Source organism: Vanacampus margaritifer, chromosome 6, assembly GCF_051991255.1.
Source record: "Vanacampus margaritifer isolate UIUO_Vmar chromosome 6, RoL_Vmar_1.0, whole genome shotgun sequence".
NCBI classification, from domain to species: domain Eukaryota; kingdom Metazoa; phylum Chordata; class Actinopteri; order Syngnathiformes; family Syngnathidae; genus Vanacampus; species Vanacampus margaritifer.
In genome coordinates this window covers 26984308-27001654 of record NC_135437.1, presented here as the reverse complement: position 1 = coordinate 27001654, position 17347 = coordinate 26984308, and the positions used below count along the sequence as shown (strand labels likewise).

The 17347-nt window shown below is 38.4% G+C and overlaps 1 protein-coding gene across 2 annotated transcripts in view; it reads left to right on the top strand.

Annotated features, from left to right (window-relative positions):
- The first annotated feature begins 3 nt into the window (after positions 1-3).
- Positions 4-17347, top strand: part of LOC144054147 (uncharacterized) — a 44183-nt gene continuing 26839 nt past the window's right edge. For both annotated transcript variants that reach the window (XM_077569281.1, XM_077569280.1), the window contains exon 1: positions 4-769. In XM_077569281.1, the coding sequence (XP_077425407.1) occupies positions 693-769 (77 nt within the window). In that variant the 5' untranslated portion in view covers positions 4-692. The remainder of the gene's footprint in view (positions 770-17347) is intronic.

Genomic DNA, 17347 nt, shown 5'->3' with positions numbered 1-17347 from the left:
TAACACGAGCCTTAGTGTAGACTCAAAAAGGCAATTTTTTTGCGTTTTTAAAGCTAGTCCTCATTTTGCTGCAGTTATTTTTATAAACTAAAATGGCAGCTATAGTCTTAGGTTGTGGCTGTCTTTGTTCTAGCAGTAGATTTCATGCAAAATACATATATATATATTTTTAAACTTTTTTTTAACCTTAACAGAGTATTTGAGTATTTATGTTAAGAAACACTTAATAGCTAGCTACTTTTATTTTTTAAAAATCAGTATTAATTCATGCGTGATTAATTCCCGCCTTTTTCGTGGCATATAGTCCATTCTCTGCCCAAAATCTTAATGCCTAATGCTGTTCAACCAATCAAACGTAACCATTAGACTGACATTGACGACATTTCACCAATCAAACAGAGCCAGGTAGTCACATGACCGTAAGCAGTCTTTGCGGGGTCGTCAAACGTGAACGATTTCCGTGAAGAATGCCACTTCACTTCACTGTTGGAACGCGGCCAGCAGTGGCCGTAAACGGCGCTGATGTTTAAAACCCGGAAGTCGGAAGTCCGTGGTATCTACCCCAATGCCGACGTAATAGAGTCTTCATGCGACTTTCAGACTCTCAAAGTTGAACACCCCTGCCCGAACATTAAGCCCATGTTCACATTTAAGTGTACAAATAAATATAAGTGTAACACTTTCGTAATGAGATGTCGTCTGTGTCTGCTGGAACGTGGATATTTCAGCAAAAGCTCGACGTCTACTTGAGAAACTTAAGCACGTTGCGGTAAGTTGTAGATTTTTTTTTAATTGTAATTTGTTTTGGCTAGAGTGCAACATAAGACATAGCTACTAAAAAGATTTACTTTATCAATGAATGTGGTCAACAAGAAGTTTTTTCAGCCAGTCAGTCATTTTTGTCAGTCAACTTTAGTTACAATAACATTGTCAGACAATTTGCACAATTATATTGTATTTTTAATTAATTATTTTATTTGCTCAGACGGGTTAAAAAGATCAAAAGTTACTCAACTATTTTACCAGTATTTGTGTAGTCTTCAAGAATACTCATTTCCTCTTACTCAAGTAAATGTTTGGAGGAGTACTTCTTACTTTTACTTGAGTCCTATTATTGCAAAGTAAACAGTACTCGTCTTGAGTACAATATAAGGCTTGTATTGTAACGTGAACGTTTGCCGCTAGATGGAGACAAAGTAGGTTTACTGTTAATGAATATAATGACAGTACTTGTAACATGATAAACTCATTGTATTTTTTAAACATCTCTTCCTCATTTCTGTATTTTGTTTACAACTGAGTTCTCAATTACTATTGTTTATTTCTACAATTTTTCCCAAATTAAATAATAATGGCAAATATATTTTCTTAATTTTATTTTGTCATTCGTTTCACTGGTTAGTATGAGATTCTCCCAGCTGACATTATACATTCAATTTACTTGAAAGAAAAAATATTTCACCCACCGACTGTAACATTAAGCACTGTCTGAATATTAATGCTGTTGTTATATATATATATATATATATATCCACTATGCATGTGACTGCAGCAGGAAGGGACCTCTCTAGAGACCTGAGGGGTGACGAGGCGTGACAGAAGCCAAGATCAGGCCTATAATCTCCTATGCCAAAAGTCCTGGCACCGGGCCTCAGACCCGAGTTGTCTCGTTAACACTCGGCCAAACTCAGACAAAAGAAGAGAAATCAAATCAATAGGCTTTAAGTCCGCGGAAGGGGGAAAGAGTATGTGCGATTATATATTGGGGCGGGCGGAGATGTGGGGGGGCATAACAGGAAGTCATTCTGGACGAGGCCTGTGATTGGTCAACAGAGATACATCTTGATTAGGTTTGCACTGAGGGGGAAGGTGGATGTGTCTCTCCACCCGAGTCAGAGGATTAAGGGGCCGACTGAAATCCTGGTAGAAATATGAGTGCGGGTGGGGGTCTAATCTGTACTGGCCTTGGCCCCGTGCCCCTTTTATGGATTAGATTTGGGGCCCTCTCCAAATACCCCCAAGAACAGGGCTGCTGCTGGAGATTAAGAAGATTCTAACAGGTGTTTTCCTTTGTGGTGCTGAGGGGCGACTTGGCCATCACTCGCTGAACCAGCCAATCAGCAAGTGACTGACCATTGCTGATAGGGCTGGGGATGCCAAAAAGGGGCGGGGCATTCAATGTCTGGGTCAGTTTATTTTGGGCCCTAAATCTTCTAATAATTATTATTTTTTAAATAGCTTTGGAGGACACAATTTGTATGTATATGTGTCTGTTGTGTTCAAAAATATTATACAATACCATTAAATAAAATGAAATATATCTAGGTATCTTTGATTTTGGAATCAAATGAAAACAAAATAATGTTAAATTAATGTTTGTATGCAAAAAAATATATACCATGTATACTGTATTTACTAGAATAATATGACTATGAATATGAGTGACTTCCTGGTTAGTTCCACCCAGCTGTAGTCCACCCCCACAAAGGTAACATTTTTGGCCTTGACTCTTTTGTTGTTGTTGTTGACTGCCATACTTGTAATTTGGCCCAGTGAAAAATTAAAAAAAAGAGATAGCGAGAAAGCTCAACAAAGTATGCTATATTGTATGCTTTCTTCTGTCCAACTGCTCAGGAATGTCTCCATTTTGTTGACCCTTTTTTTGTGTGAAAGCGATTCTAAAGAATTTGCCGTACTGTAAACAAGTGTTGAATCGAGAAACGGTTGTTCTTTTGTGGACAAAGTTTGAGCTCCATTACTCAACCGCCAGGCCTGTGATCTTGCTGGTAGGAATAATTTATGATTAGCGGTGATCAGAATAGTGGAAGCTAGCGAGGCTAACTGCTGTTCTCATCCACATATCTGTTTTATTTTAAATATTTTGCCGCTGGAAGACGAGATGCTAAAAACACGCTCGGTTCTTTGGAAAGTACTTCAACTGCTAATTGGTCTGTCCTTGAGACATGTTTAGTATTTTTTTTGTTTGCCTAATCAAATAACAACACTTGACCATTCTGCTCCTCCCACAATCGTGTCTTCCTCTGTCCTCGACTCAGCCAGGTGCTTGGTGCCAGCCCCTTTGGTCAAACTGTCAAAATTCATTTCCTTGGTGGCCTTCACACCAAAGCATGAGCAGACAGTTGAGGTGTTGATCAGCCTTTGTCTTCCTGTGAGGCCCTTATAGCACTTTCACATCCGCGCGACCACCTCTGAGAGGCCGTCAGGCACATCGTTCGGGATGACCTCGCACACGCACTACTGAAACTTCCATATATTTCATCAAAAAAGGCTTCAATCAGTTTAATGCCACTCACAGTTGACGTTAACTCTTTCACTGCCATTGACGGCTATAGAAGTCAAAAATTCATTTGATCTACTTCTATTAGTTTAACATTTTTTTTTAACAAGAGTATGAAAACCTAGAAAATTTGTTATCGTACATTTAGAACAGATATAAAATTTGTGATTAATCATGGGATAACTAGTGAAGTCATGCAATTAATTCCGATTAAAAATTTTAATCTCCTGACGCCTCTAATTTTTTATTATTTTTTTTGTATCGCGTCAGGCGGTTACATTTTTTTTTAATTGTAATTAATCGCATGACTTCAATAGTTAACTCACGATTAATCACACATTTTATATCTGTTTAAAATGTACAATATTTTTTTCTCTCTCTAGGTTTTCATACTCTTGTTAACAAAAGTGGAATGAATGTTAAACTACTAGAAATAGTTTAAATGATTTTTTGGCGTCTATAGCCGTCAATGGCAGTGAATGAGTTAATAAATATAAAACAACGCGAATTACACGTTGTGTATCCAAAACAACCACATAACTTTTGCCTTTAAGTCCGCTAGCTTAATGCTAACTGATAATGGGAAACAAAGTAGACAGGCTAGCCAATAACACAACAAGTGTGGGCAAACCGTTTAGTTTCTTTACAGTCTTTTAAATTATGTTATTAATTACTCTATGTTTTTTTAAAAAAAGCACAATATCACAGAGTGCTATTTTCTCAACAAATTGCTCACTTCCTGCCACTCGTCACATGGGAAGCGACGTATCAAACGGAAGTCGCCCGATCCTCTAGACGAATCGCACCCGTAAACGAGGCGACGGCTGTCACGACGCGAGCGACAAACGTAACGTGATGCATCATTACGGATCAGTTACTCGCTCACCCTGGCGAGGCTTTGTGGATTTTCACACCAACGATCAGATGGCAGGTGATGAAAACGAGAATCAATCCGCCATTTGCTGAGCAGCTGCTAAAATGGCTTGTTGCGCTCTCGGGCCTTGCTCAGATCAATTGCGTCAATACTTGCCCTTCGGATTAAATCAATGCAGCCTGAGACGCAAATGACAAAAGAAGTGATCAATGATTTGATTGCTAACGTGATTAAAGTATCGACTACACCTGCACTGCAGATAAAGCATATTTATTTTTTTATTTTTTTATAGCTGTTGTCTGGTTAACACGTCTGCGTGAATACATAAAAAATTGAAAAATGTAAACTACACTAGTAGACTCTGACAGGAAATATCAATCAATCAATCAATCAATCACTTAGACTTGATTTTTATAGCCCTTTTGCTACATTTAGACACTAAAAAAACAAGCAAAACAAACAAACTCAATGCCACCCACACAGAGCAGATGGACACACACACACACACACACACCTTTTCTCACAACATACACACTGACTAAACACTAAAAGGAAGGCAGATAAGTGTCAGTCAGCAATTTGAAATGATGGATGGATGGATAGATAGATAGACAGACAGACAGACAGACAGATAGATAAAATTGTCTTCATCATTGCCATTTGTCTTTGAGGACATCTGTACAGTAAATAGTAGTGTCAGTCAGGAGACCACCATCAAACGCTAAGAAGGTGACACTGCTTTGTGTGTGTGTGTGTGTCCTATACGGCCAGCTGCTTCCCGCGTTTTGTCGCCGGGAGTGACTGGACTGCGTGTGAAGATGGCAGCAGGTGAAGGGGAGGGACGAGGACGCGGCAGCTCACCTTTCCTGAAAGGTAGAACGGGGGTGTACAGTGTCTTGGGACGTCTCTGAGGGACGAGTACAGCTGAGCCCGTCGGAAAAATGATCTGTTGAGGGTCTAGTCAGACCCCGGGGACACTTGGATCCAAAACATCCACTCAAATTATTTTTAAGAAGATTAAAGCGCTGCTTCTAACATTTTTTTCATAGCTAGTATTGCTAACTGCTACTGCGGGATACATGTTATGTACTGTACGTATGGTACGTACCATAAGTCTGTTCTAGTCACTGTTATCTGGTAATTGCATCTCCATACATGTCAACCCTAATTTGGTCCCACCTGTATTACAAACTCATAAAATCCTTATTTTCCCATAAAAATCCTTATGTCAGTTTTATCAATACTAAAGCTGTTTCATGCAATAACATTAATCTTACCTTATTTTCTTTCTTATATGAAGACATTGACAGTATCTTGTTCCAAATTCCATTTTATTGCACAAAGAAAAAACAGATTTCTAAATATCACAGGGACGGTTGACTTTTTTGTTGCTTCACATTTCTCTCGTGCAACTTTGATTTCAAATGTTCTTTGACATCGTAAATGCCAGATGCCGCAACCTTAATGTCCCGTGAACAAAGCGAACATGATGCATACTCTTCTCCAAGTTTTGACGGACCAATTACCTTAAATAAATGCGTCCATTCCGAACGAAAACGTCCAGTGTATCTTGTTTTTTTGGCCGGCCTGTCCCCCATTTTCTCAACCACTGCGAACGACTCGCAATTTTCGCGCTAACACAAATTTCTTAACATGCGCATGTCAGGAAACTGTTAGAAGTCTCGCGCGATAGACGAGATTTTGTGACCGGTTGTTGTTTAAATCGAGCTTATGCACACGTGTAGCACGTAGCCGACAGTAAATACTAAATACATTTAAAAAGGGTAAGCAATATATACTAATATTATTATTTTCATGAAAACAGTTAAATCCGTATTCATTTCCAAATACGCCCGTATGCTTTTGCAACAATCCGTAAAAATCCCTAAGAAATACGGACAAACCTTATGGGTTGACATGTATGCATCTCAGTTGCAAACTGAGTCTCCTCGCATCGTGTCTGTCCAAGTACCAAGATTGTACCAAGACCTTTGAAAGCCAGCTTGGAATCCAGGAAAAGCCAAAATAGGAGAAGTAAAAGATGCTAGGCTAACTGTTAGCTCATGTGGTAGCTACGTTGCAATGGCTAACTCCCTGTTGTTGTTTTTCCTCTGGTGAATGACTGAAGTTGTTTTTCTGTTTGTGTTCTGAAAAGGGAAAAAAGTTCCAGGTTGCTGATTGTAATGTGTGCGCTTTAGCCACCAGGTGTCAGTATAGACACACAATATGATACATTGATTTGACGATGAAACTGAAATAAAACGGAATACTATTAGACTTTTTGTTGTTGTTGCTAGGGATAAAGATAAATAATATAATTGTCATACTCTGTCTGCATGTGTTTGAAGGTTTAGAATTACCACAATATTGATGATGGTGTCAATGGTGTTTTGCATTGTGTTAGCATTAACCCCTTATTGTATCGACAGACTTTCATAAGTCAATATGTGGTTTTGTTAAAAACACAATATCTAATTCTCTTTTTTTATGTTTAGTTGTACTGTAAACTTTGACTAGGAGGGGTAATTACCTGTTTGGAGCAAGCTTTTAACATAATTGTTCACTATCTGCCAAACCGTTGCTTTATAGCTAATAGGTACTCATAAATTTCATAACTAATTGTAAGTTGTGTCACTCGTAAATTGAGGTAGTGCTGTTTATTTTAGTTTTAGTTAACATAATGTACGCCTTTAAACCTTCTCACACTGTACGGCAGCGAATTGTAGGAAACATTTGGGAAGAAGAATTCAAGTGTCATATTCATTGAGAAACTTTAATTGGGCGAAAACACTCACACACACGTCATCGATCACAATTGGGTGTCAGGTGGACATACGTGTCAGCAGCCCACAGTCTCCCACTGGCTGGTTGCTGAGTCCCGGCCTGGAAATACACTTCCCATCCATTATCCATCTGGGACCCACAAATCCACCCACCCGCCACCCACCCCACACACGCACACACACACAAAACTCTCCTCTCGCTTGGTCACTCATTCACTCACGCTTCCTCTCCCCTCACCCACGCGGAAAAAACAGGAATCCCTCAGTGACCAGAACAGATCATTAATATTTGTACACAACCTGGATCTAAACATCAGTTACTACTGCAATGCTATAAATACTAGTACACGGATGAGGAACTGGCAGCATTTTGATTACTGGTAATAAAAAAAAAAATACAGTACTATACAGTGGACCCCCATATACTCGTAACTCGTGGCTCGGCAGATTAATTTATTTACCATTTTTTCAAAATATATATTTTTTAATTTTATTTATTTAGTCATTTAAAAAAAACTTTTTTAATGCTTTTTTTTTTGTTTGTCAGCATTTTTTAAATGTATTTTATTTTTTAAAAAATAACTTGTTTTTTTACATTTTTACATTTTCCCCCAGTGCATTTCTCGGGGCAGCAATTATAAGCAAAATTTTCTAATGTCTGTTTGTCTAATACTGCCCTATACTACAATGTGAATATGCCTAACTTTTTTTTTTTATTTGGGCGGATTTGGAAGACATGCAGTACAAACAAAATACGTGAATAATATAAAAATGTTGAGTGATGTGATTTTTGTGGAAACAATGAACAAAAGGAGTTCTTGCTGATATTGTCGATGACATCACGGTTTAAATAGCAGGTGTCTTGACCCTATGTCTTTGATCACATCATAGTGTGATGCATATTTCCATATCAATGCACTGATCAATATTTCTTTGGAAACAAATCAGTTCTTTGTCACCTCTGGGGTCATAGTTCAAGAGGGTTGTTGGCAGGGGGGGCAGCGGAGGACCGGGTCATTTTAAGGCATGTTAGCTCTGAGATCATTTTGGTCTGGAGTGATGCGGCTGGAAGTTTACGGTGGTCATCATGACAGCTGGCGTGGAGGGGCGGGGGGGGGGGGGGCAGCTGCACGGCTGCGGGGTGGCTGGGAAAAAGCTCCTCCCCGGCAAAGCTTTCTGCATCTGCTCAGCTGTCGGACCCCCACAACCCCCCCGTCCGTCCCCCTGCCCCAACTGCATCTCAGTGCTCCATCAGCTGAGAGCAGCAGGAGAGACAGCTGGTCAGTGCTACCAGGGAAACACAGGGTGTGTTTATGTGAGTGCGTTTTGGGGGGGCATGGGGTGGGCCAATGACATCACTGCCAAAAGTGATCCATTTAAACACATGCTCCCCCATTCAGGCTCAGTTTTTTTTTTAATGTCCAAGCCTATTAATAAATGATGGGAGGCGGCTGAAGCTTTCTTCCTTGGAACGTTTGGGACTAGCCAGTTGGAAAATTTGTCTGTGCGTAATGCGGATAAAGCCACCTCTTATTTAAACCTATATAGTGTTGATGACTAATTATAGGGGATTAAGCCAAGAAAAATAACATTTTGGCAAGTTTCACAAAATGACTTTTGCTTTCCACAGGCCACACTGGGAAAGTACAACAAAGTGAGTGTTTGAAAACAAAATGCTAGTTTTCAGTTCAGATCAACACTGATCCTTTACAGTCCCCAGTCAGACCTTTATTCAATTATAGATGGTTTATTTATGTTTTTTATTTATTTATAGAAATGTCTACCGTAGTTCCCTGCATTACTAAAACAAAACAAAACTAACAAGTAATGCCAGTTTTGCACATTTCAGTAAGTCTTTTTCCTCCACTTCTAATTCAGAACAGTTAGTGTACTGTATTGTATCATTTTTTTTAGTCTGAGCTAACAAGCTAATATGCTAGCTGATGTTACTCAGCGTGCTTCATTTACGCTTTACATTTGAAAACAACAATAAGATGTCAATCTTCAGCCTGTTCAAGAGTTACAAATCACGTTTGTAAGACATCATGTGGGCGATTAGCTAACTTAAACTCATGTTAGCTAACATTAGTAGATGTTAGCATGGCGCAAGCTGAGAACACAAATAAAGCTGCTCTTTTTCCATCATTCACTCAAAAATATGCGAAAAGATGAAAAGACTTAGCAAATAATGTGCCTGAAAATTTTTGATCACGTTTGTGAGGCATTGCTTAGTCAGTTAGATAATCATATTATAATAACTAATATTCACTGATGTTAGCTAAGCTTACTTTGCATTCAGGTGTGCAATCTGATCCCCGACCTTTTCTATTTTTTATTTATATTTGACATAAATCTTCTATAAGCCTGTTGAAATGAAACCCCCAATTTGTTGATCTTATTCTGTGGCATTGTTTGCTACTATTAGCTGGCATGCGCAGACATTAGCTAGGCATGCTTGTGTATCATTGCTCTTTTATTATCACTTTTAGTAATACAATAAAATACTAGACATAAATCCTCTTTTTTATAAGCTTCTTTAAGTGACTGAAAATGTTTACTTGTTTGGAAAACAGTATTTAAGTCACTGGGCTAGCATTAGCCACTAGCTAGGCAAGATAGCTTTACTGTGCCTTTTTATAAGTACAAATAATTGATATCAATGTTTCCCCTAAATTTTCTTCAATACATAAAAAGTAATCTTTTAACCATGGTTATGGTGATGACTGAAAATGTTTGCTAGTTTGGAAAGCAGTGTTTGAGTCACTGGGCTAGCATTAGCCACTAGCTAGGCAAGCTAGCTTTACTGTGCCTTTTTATAAGTCAAATAATTGATATCAATGTTCCCCCTAATTTTTCTTTAATACATAAAAAGTAATCTTTTAACCATGGTTATGGTGATGACTGAAAATGTTTGCTTGTTTTGGAAAGCAGTGTTTGAGTCACTGGGCTAGCATTAGCCACTATCTTGGCGAGCTAGCTTTACTGTGCCTTTTTATAAGTCAAATAATTGATATCAATGTTCCCCCTAATTTTTCTTTAATACATAAAAAGTAATCTTTTAACCATAGTTATGGTGATGACTGAAAATGTTTGCTTGTTTGGAAAGCAGTGTTTGAGTCACTGGGCTAGCATTAGCCACTATCTTGGCGCGCTAGCTTTACTGTGCCTTTTTATAAGTCAAATAATTGATATCAATGTTCCCCCTAATTTTTCTTTAATACATAAAAAGTAATATTTTAACCATGGTTATGGTGATTAACTGACTGCAATATAGATATGAAAAAAAAAATAGATAAATAAAACATATATTAATGTTTACTTTGGAAGATGTCATTTGGCAGGTGCTTTACTTGAGTGTTTTTGTCTGTGAACCAATGGCATCTTTTTAACCACATGCTAGTACGGACATTGGGGGTGCATTAGGAAGAGGTGGGTGTTGTTGTGGGGGGGGGGGGTGCGGGTGTGGGGTAGTTTAAAATGAGTCGAATTTGAGAGGAGGGAGGCGGGAGGGTGATAGAACAGAAAGCCGAGCCCTTTGTCCTAAAAAGTCTGGTCAAACCAGGGTCAGGAGCAAACCTCAGTGAGGGGGTAAAACGAGACGCAAATTCTAAGGGAAAGATTTATGCATACCATTTAGTGCATTAAACAAGGTAAACAAGACATGTCAACGACCTTCTATTTTGCCTTTACTTGCAATTAATCAAGAGAAAACTATTAATCTGGGGCTTTTGTTCTTAGTCTCAGTGATTGTCCTCAGGGTGGCAAAATAGAAGCTTTGCTGTAGGGGAGAGTCACGGAGGAGGCGGCGGCGGCAGCCATGCAATCATATAATCCATCTGTCTGCGTCATAAAGCGCAAAGAAGAGCTCCTCGTTAGAGTGGACCAGCTATACTTTGCTTTAAGTGGCCAGCGTCCATCTGCTCCGAGCCGCAAAGGTCGCTGGTGATCATTGATCCCTTATTGATTGCGCGAATTGCTTAATGACCACCGAGGTCACCTCATTAAGCATCAGCCGCCGCATTTTAATCGCGCTGGGCTAATTTAAACCCACCCCTGATTAATTGGGGGAAATGCACATTGGCGGCAATGGTGGGATTAAGAGGCCAACAATGGATGACAGATGACCGACAGAGCCCCGAGTGGCTTTGCAAAGCGCCGCTGATGCTTCTATTGTCGATTCTTTAATGAACATATTGTGTTAATAAAGTCCAAAGGTGGACTCGACATATTGTCAACATTTATTCCGGAACATATTGTACGATCATTTGTTGTTTTGTGGAGGTCAGCTTTTTTGTTACAGGGTTTGATTTCTGGATCATCAGAACTTTAAGTTAGAATCTTATATTACAAACAGGCTAGATAAAATAGTAGTAATCAAACGCTAGGCTGTAGTCTAATCTGGTAACAACATCGCAGTGGAAAGTTGGTGTCATTTCTTTTGACTTGGGAGGCACGTGTTATACCAACACTCCACACAACCATTTGCTCCTCTGTTTGTGTTGGACAACAGTGTGAGCTTCAGGTTGCTTCTTAATTGGCGATCGTTTGTTTCAGTGTTTTCAGTGTGTTGACCACACACAAGGATTTTAGATCGTAAATATTAAACAGGTGTAGCATTTACGATTGTCACCCCCGACTGTTTTCCAAGCAGAGGATAAATCACTCTTACACATCCCATAACACAAGATAATCGATCAGGATCATCTTTTTAGTTTCCAACAATCAGTGCTTGGCTGACCTGCCTAAATCCAGCCTTGTTATCGGTATGTTTATAATAATAAAAATATCTAGGGATTGGAATCTACATTACTCAGGCATATATTTTCCATCCTCTGCGAAAAACGACTAATGTTACTGCATCTTAGTGAATCAGTTGTGAAACTCTTAAATGCTTGTGTGGATTAATTTCAATTCATTCAGCTGGGGGAAGGTGATTTGAGATACAAGTATTTTGAGTTATGAACTTGGTCACGTAACGAATTAAACTAAGTCAAGGTACAGCTGTAATAGAAATAGAAATTAATCATATCATATCATAACTATCTTAAAAGGGCAAAAATAAACCAACCACTGTTCAACTTTAGACTTAAAAAACAATTAAACACCCACTCCTTACTGACCTAATACGATGGAGATTCAGGGGGAAAACCGTAAATCACACCAGTCGATCGTAAATCAAAGACAGGAAATACTGATAAACTGGCAGCTCAGCTTCAGGTTACAAAGTGATTAAGTCTGCTACTTTAACTTTCCAATTTCATTTTAGCATCTTTGGCCCCAAAAACAACCTTGAACATGGTGTATTTTTTTCTAATGTAAAAAAATGTATAATTAGTTATTTATTAAAACAATAGCGATAAAATAAACAGATTAAGAATGTTAATAAATTTTACACCTAATCCTTGATTAGAAGAAGTCCATTAAAAAACTGATAAAAAAATAGAAAACACCACTCCTCATACCTGTTTTAACCATCCTCACCACCAGGGTGCGATGTCTCCTCACTCGCAGATTGGGGGTGGGGGGGGCGAACATCAGTCACAATGTGTTAGATCAAAAAGTACAAATCCCACACGCCATATGTAACCAGACAAAAACACCAATTTGCTGTTGAATGTTCTAGTCTTTAACAACGTTTCATTCATCATCATGCGACTGTGCAGTATCTACAACATAAACATACACTCGTGCCCACCCCCACTTTGGCGGCCCACCTCTGGTCGACCACACCCTCATCTGGGTGAACCGTGTCTTTGTCTGGCTCTCTGTGTGTGTGTGTGTGTGTGTGTGTGTGTGTGTGTGTGTGTGTGTGTGTGTGTGTGTGTGTGTGTGTGTGTGTGCGTGCGTGTGTGCGTGTGTGTGTGTAGTGATTGTGCTGGATGTGAAAGGGCGCTCTGTGTAACATGGCGGCTGCAGCACTATTCGTAGATTCAGCTTAAAGGTAATAGGCGACATTTCCCGAAGGGCTGCTTTCCGATTCAGACTCACAATCCTTGATAGTGTATGAACAGTATGGGAAATGTTCCTATTTTTGGACCAATAAAAATGAACCTTGGCCGTGAGGATGCTCGAGGCACACGTGTCGGTACAGAGACGCGTTTGGGAGCGCTCGTTTCATCTTCAGGGTTTCGGATTGGGCCGAAGTGACAGATTAGCCTCGACGTGTGGTATTTGTGTCTGCTTATGGTTTCGAAGGTTTAAAATAACACTGCCCTTCTTTCAGAAACAGAGTGCCCATTTGTTTAAGGTAAAGATACACCCATATTTCAAATAAATACAAAAACTTGTAGACATTTATTGACACATTTTTTGGCGGTTATGTGCCACGATAAGAATCCATCTTTTTTATTTTATGTAAACAACTGTTTTGACCAAAAACAGTCACAGCAACAAACCAGACCAAACTTTGAGACAATATGTAGATTTTTTTTTCATATTTGTTTTGAAGCATTATCTTAGTTACTGAAGTAACTTTTGAGAGTTTATGCTTGCTAGAGTAAAAATGCAACATATGTTTATGCTTTTACGTGAGTATTTTTGTCTAGAAAAAATGCTACCTTTATGTTGTTACATTAAGCCACATTCTGCTAGCTTGGATTTTTATGTACAGACGTGATATTTCTTGCATAATTTATTTTTAAATATTTTTTTTATAATGATTTTCTTGGGCAATATTTGAATGTGCACATTCATCATATTTGAAAACCATTGGCTATAAAAAATAAAATAATCAAATGTCACTCACCAGCAAGGTGATTTACTTAACGAAAACTAATGAAAAAACTAAAATTAAAAAAAAACCTTTTCGTTAACGAAATAAAATACAAATTAAAATGCTTTTTTTTTTTAAAAAAACGAAAACTAACAAAAAATACATTTTATGTTTACAAAACTAACTAAAACTAACAAGAATTATAGCGAAAATGTCCTTTGTTTTAGTCTTTGGTAATTCATTTAATACATGAGCCTGGGGATGATTTTAAATGTGTTTATTTCGATAACTCAGCCGAAATGCAACGCTAGGTAACAAAAGTGTTACTTTTTTCATTTTAACATATTAAATATTGCACACAAGTAATACACATACAATTAAAAAAAACAAAAAGTAATACTAAAACGAACTAAAACTAAATTAAAACTAAGCTTTTTTTTATTTTTATAACTAAAACAAATAAGAAACAGAACCACCCTGAAAACTAATAAAAACGAACTAAAATGAAAATTACAAAACTAATAATAACCCTGCTCACCAGTTACTCAGTACTTGAGCAGTGTTTTCACTGCATGATTCATATACTCAAGTCATTATTTGGAAGAGGAATTTTTACTCGAGTCATATTCTAAAGTAACTACCCAAGTGTGATGAAGTGTTTGAGGACGTTTCACACATGATTTACTGTAGTGATCCACAGGGGAAACTGTTCAGCTGACACAAGGGGGCAGTAGAGGTCCACCCCTCCTCTCAAAGCTGCACATTCAAATAAATTAGGTACAGACGTAATTGTATTGCTATTACAATATCAAGCTCATGGCAATGAGGGGGGTGAGGCACTCCTCTCTTCCTCCTACTGTTCTCACCTGAGCAACAAACAAACACAAAAGCAATTCAAAATCAAACAATGTGGACTGTTACCATGGCAACATGCACAAAGTGCGTCCGAGCGAGGTGCGACGGCGGCGTGTGTGCCGGCTCGTGGAAGACAACGTGGAAATAAACTGCCAAATGTGCGTGGAGAGTAAAAGTGGTCCTGAGGCGTCCATTACATAAGATAATGATGACTGTATACGTTGGGAGATCGGTAAAGAGGAGGTGACTGATGAGACCTGAGGCTCGTGATGATAAGAGATAAGAGCGGCGTCGTGTACTTCACCTTCCAACAAGCATTTCAAACATGTCACTTTACTCGAAAAACATCGGCGAGGAAAATAGTGAGCGTGTACACCGAATTAAAATCCACAAACCCCTCGGGCTCATGAATACCTTCACAAGACTTCACTTGGCGACATTTTAGGACTAAACTTGAGTCTGAATCATTGTTGACCTTCACCCCGGAGCACTTTAAATATGTTCTCACAACAAAAAAAAAAAAAAGGAGAACAGAGGAAACTTTTTCCAAGTAATGTGCTGAGCCTACGCACGGACTCACCCACCACCCACATGCCACACCGCTTTCCGCTTTCACTTCCTGGTAGCTGTCGGTATATACGAGAGAAGCTGCTTCTAAAAAGGGTCGATCTTAGTATGCAGGTTTATAGTCAAGTCATTGGTATTGTGTGGGCTTTGTCCAGGTACTCCGGCTTCTTTGTGAATTCCAAAAAGCATGCAATAAAGGTTCACTGAAGACTCTAAATTAATTTTCATAGATGTGAACAATGGTGGAGCCCCCCTACCGCCCCCCGCCCCCCTCCTTCCCCCGGCCACGACCCCACTCGCCTGGATATTCATCAATATTGTCAATGCCTACTAAATTATTGATATTATTGAAGCAGATAATTTCTAAAACATTTCAGAGCTTACACACGTGGCGTTCACACAAACCTAAGTTTATTATTATAAACCTTCAATACATATATATTTTTCAATCAACAAACAACTGTGTCGCATCTGCGGGTGTGTTTTTAGACACGGTTGTCATGTTGCCCATGTGAATGTCAGCCTATGTTAGTGCTATGTTAGGCATACCAGCAATTTACTAGTTTTTGGTATTTATTTGTATGTTTAATGTTCAGCGTTTTGAACAAATAAATGTGTGTAAAATTAGACACAAAAAGAATACATTTGATGTATGAATCTTGTACAGTAGGAACAAGCTGATCATTTAAAAGGACACAATAAAACAATTAATAAATAAGAACTACAGAAAACAATTTAACCCCTGGGCGTTATTTGACCATTTTTTGGCTTTTTGTTGGTTCTGACCAAGCCATTTCAAAATAAAATAACGCCCAGGGGTTAATAAAAACTAACCAAGGGTTCTTTTTAACCTGTGTTTCTTGTACAAAATGGTCCATTAAGATATTATGATTGTATTCAATTATGAAATCAAATTTGCTTATATATCAAATAACATGAAACAATGTGATCATCAAAAAGACATTTATTAATGTGTGAACTTTGACACCCAACAAGATGTCAAACGGGCAAAGAATTCCTGCATCAAATCAAGCTCAGAGTCTTGAGTCCTGTTTAATAACACAAAAATAACTACAGGTAATAGATTTTGTCACAGGAAAAACTATGGAAAAAAAGTCATCTTTTGGTGAGGTAAGGCATCAATGAATTTCGCTGTTCGGTTTCCTTTTCTACTTATTGTGTACAGGTCAGTAACTGACATTTGCCTTATTGCCGCCAAGTGGCAGAAAGCTTTATTGTAACTGAGCAACTAATTGATAATTGCAACAGCTCCAATGCATTGAATTCATAACATATTAATTTATGCAGCCCACTAGTCAGCGCTTGCAGCCCAAGGTCGGCATGCAAACGGTATGGCTGCACGGTTAAAAAACACTTATTTAGACATTTCAGGTATGAATTTATGACCACCCCTATATGAGTCATGGTTTCACCCTGGCCACCCCAATAAAACAATTCTGACTACGCCCCTGGATGTGAACATGAGTGAATAAGTGCTTCTAAAACAATTTTTGTTACGACCCTCTCGAGGAAGAAGAAATGTAAATATGCCATCCAGTGGCAGAAAAATTACCGCAACACAAAACAATATCGTATTCGCTTCTTACAGTACAGTACATCCTTTTTGAATTTTAACTTTATTTAATTAATTATTATGAAATTACTGTATCAATGACTAAAATATGCAGCCATATTTCTAATGGTTAAATTTTTTTTCCCACTTTTATGTGACCAAGATTATGAAAACTTAAAAAAAACACATTTTGATGTACATTTAGAACAGATATAAAATTTGCGATTAATCGTGAGTTAACTTTTGAAGACTTGTGATTAATCGCTCACAAATTTTAATCGCCTGACACCCCTGATCATTTGTCTATAAAATTTTTGTAAGTACAGTACAGTACACTTCTGCAGAGGAGCCAATACTTGACAATGAGAGCACCACTGCCACCTACTGTATTGGATGTGCAATTACACTTTATTCTAGTACAGCAAAAAAAAAAAGAAGGAAAAAAAAAGCACAATATCCCCAAGAAACAACTTAAATGTGTAGTATGGCTCAATTTCTGTGCTTCACTTTCTTAGATAAAAATATTTTCCAGAATGGAACCGCATTGAAATGTTGATGTCTATTACACCCTGACTGTTGTGTACATACTAGATGGCCCTTCTGGCTAACATGCACTCTATGAGGCCTTTCATGTCCGCTGAGCCATGTCATCATGGCTTTAGCTCATTTGCCACACGAGCTCCAG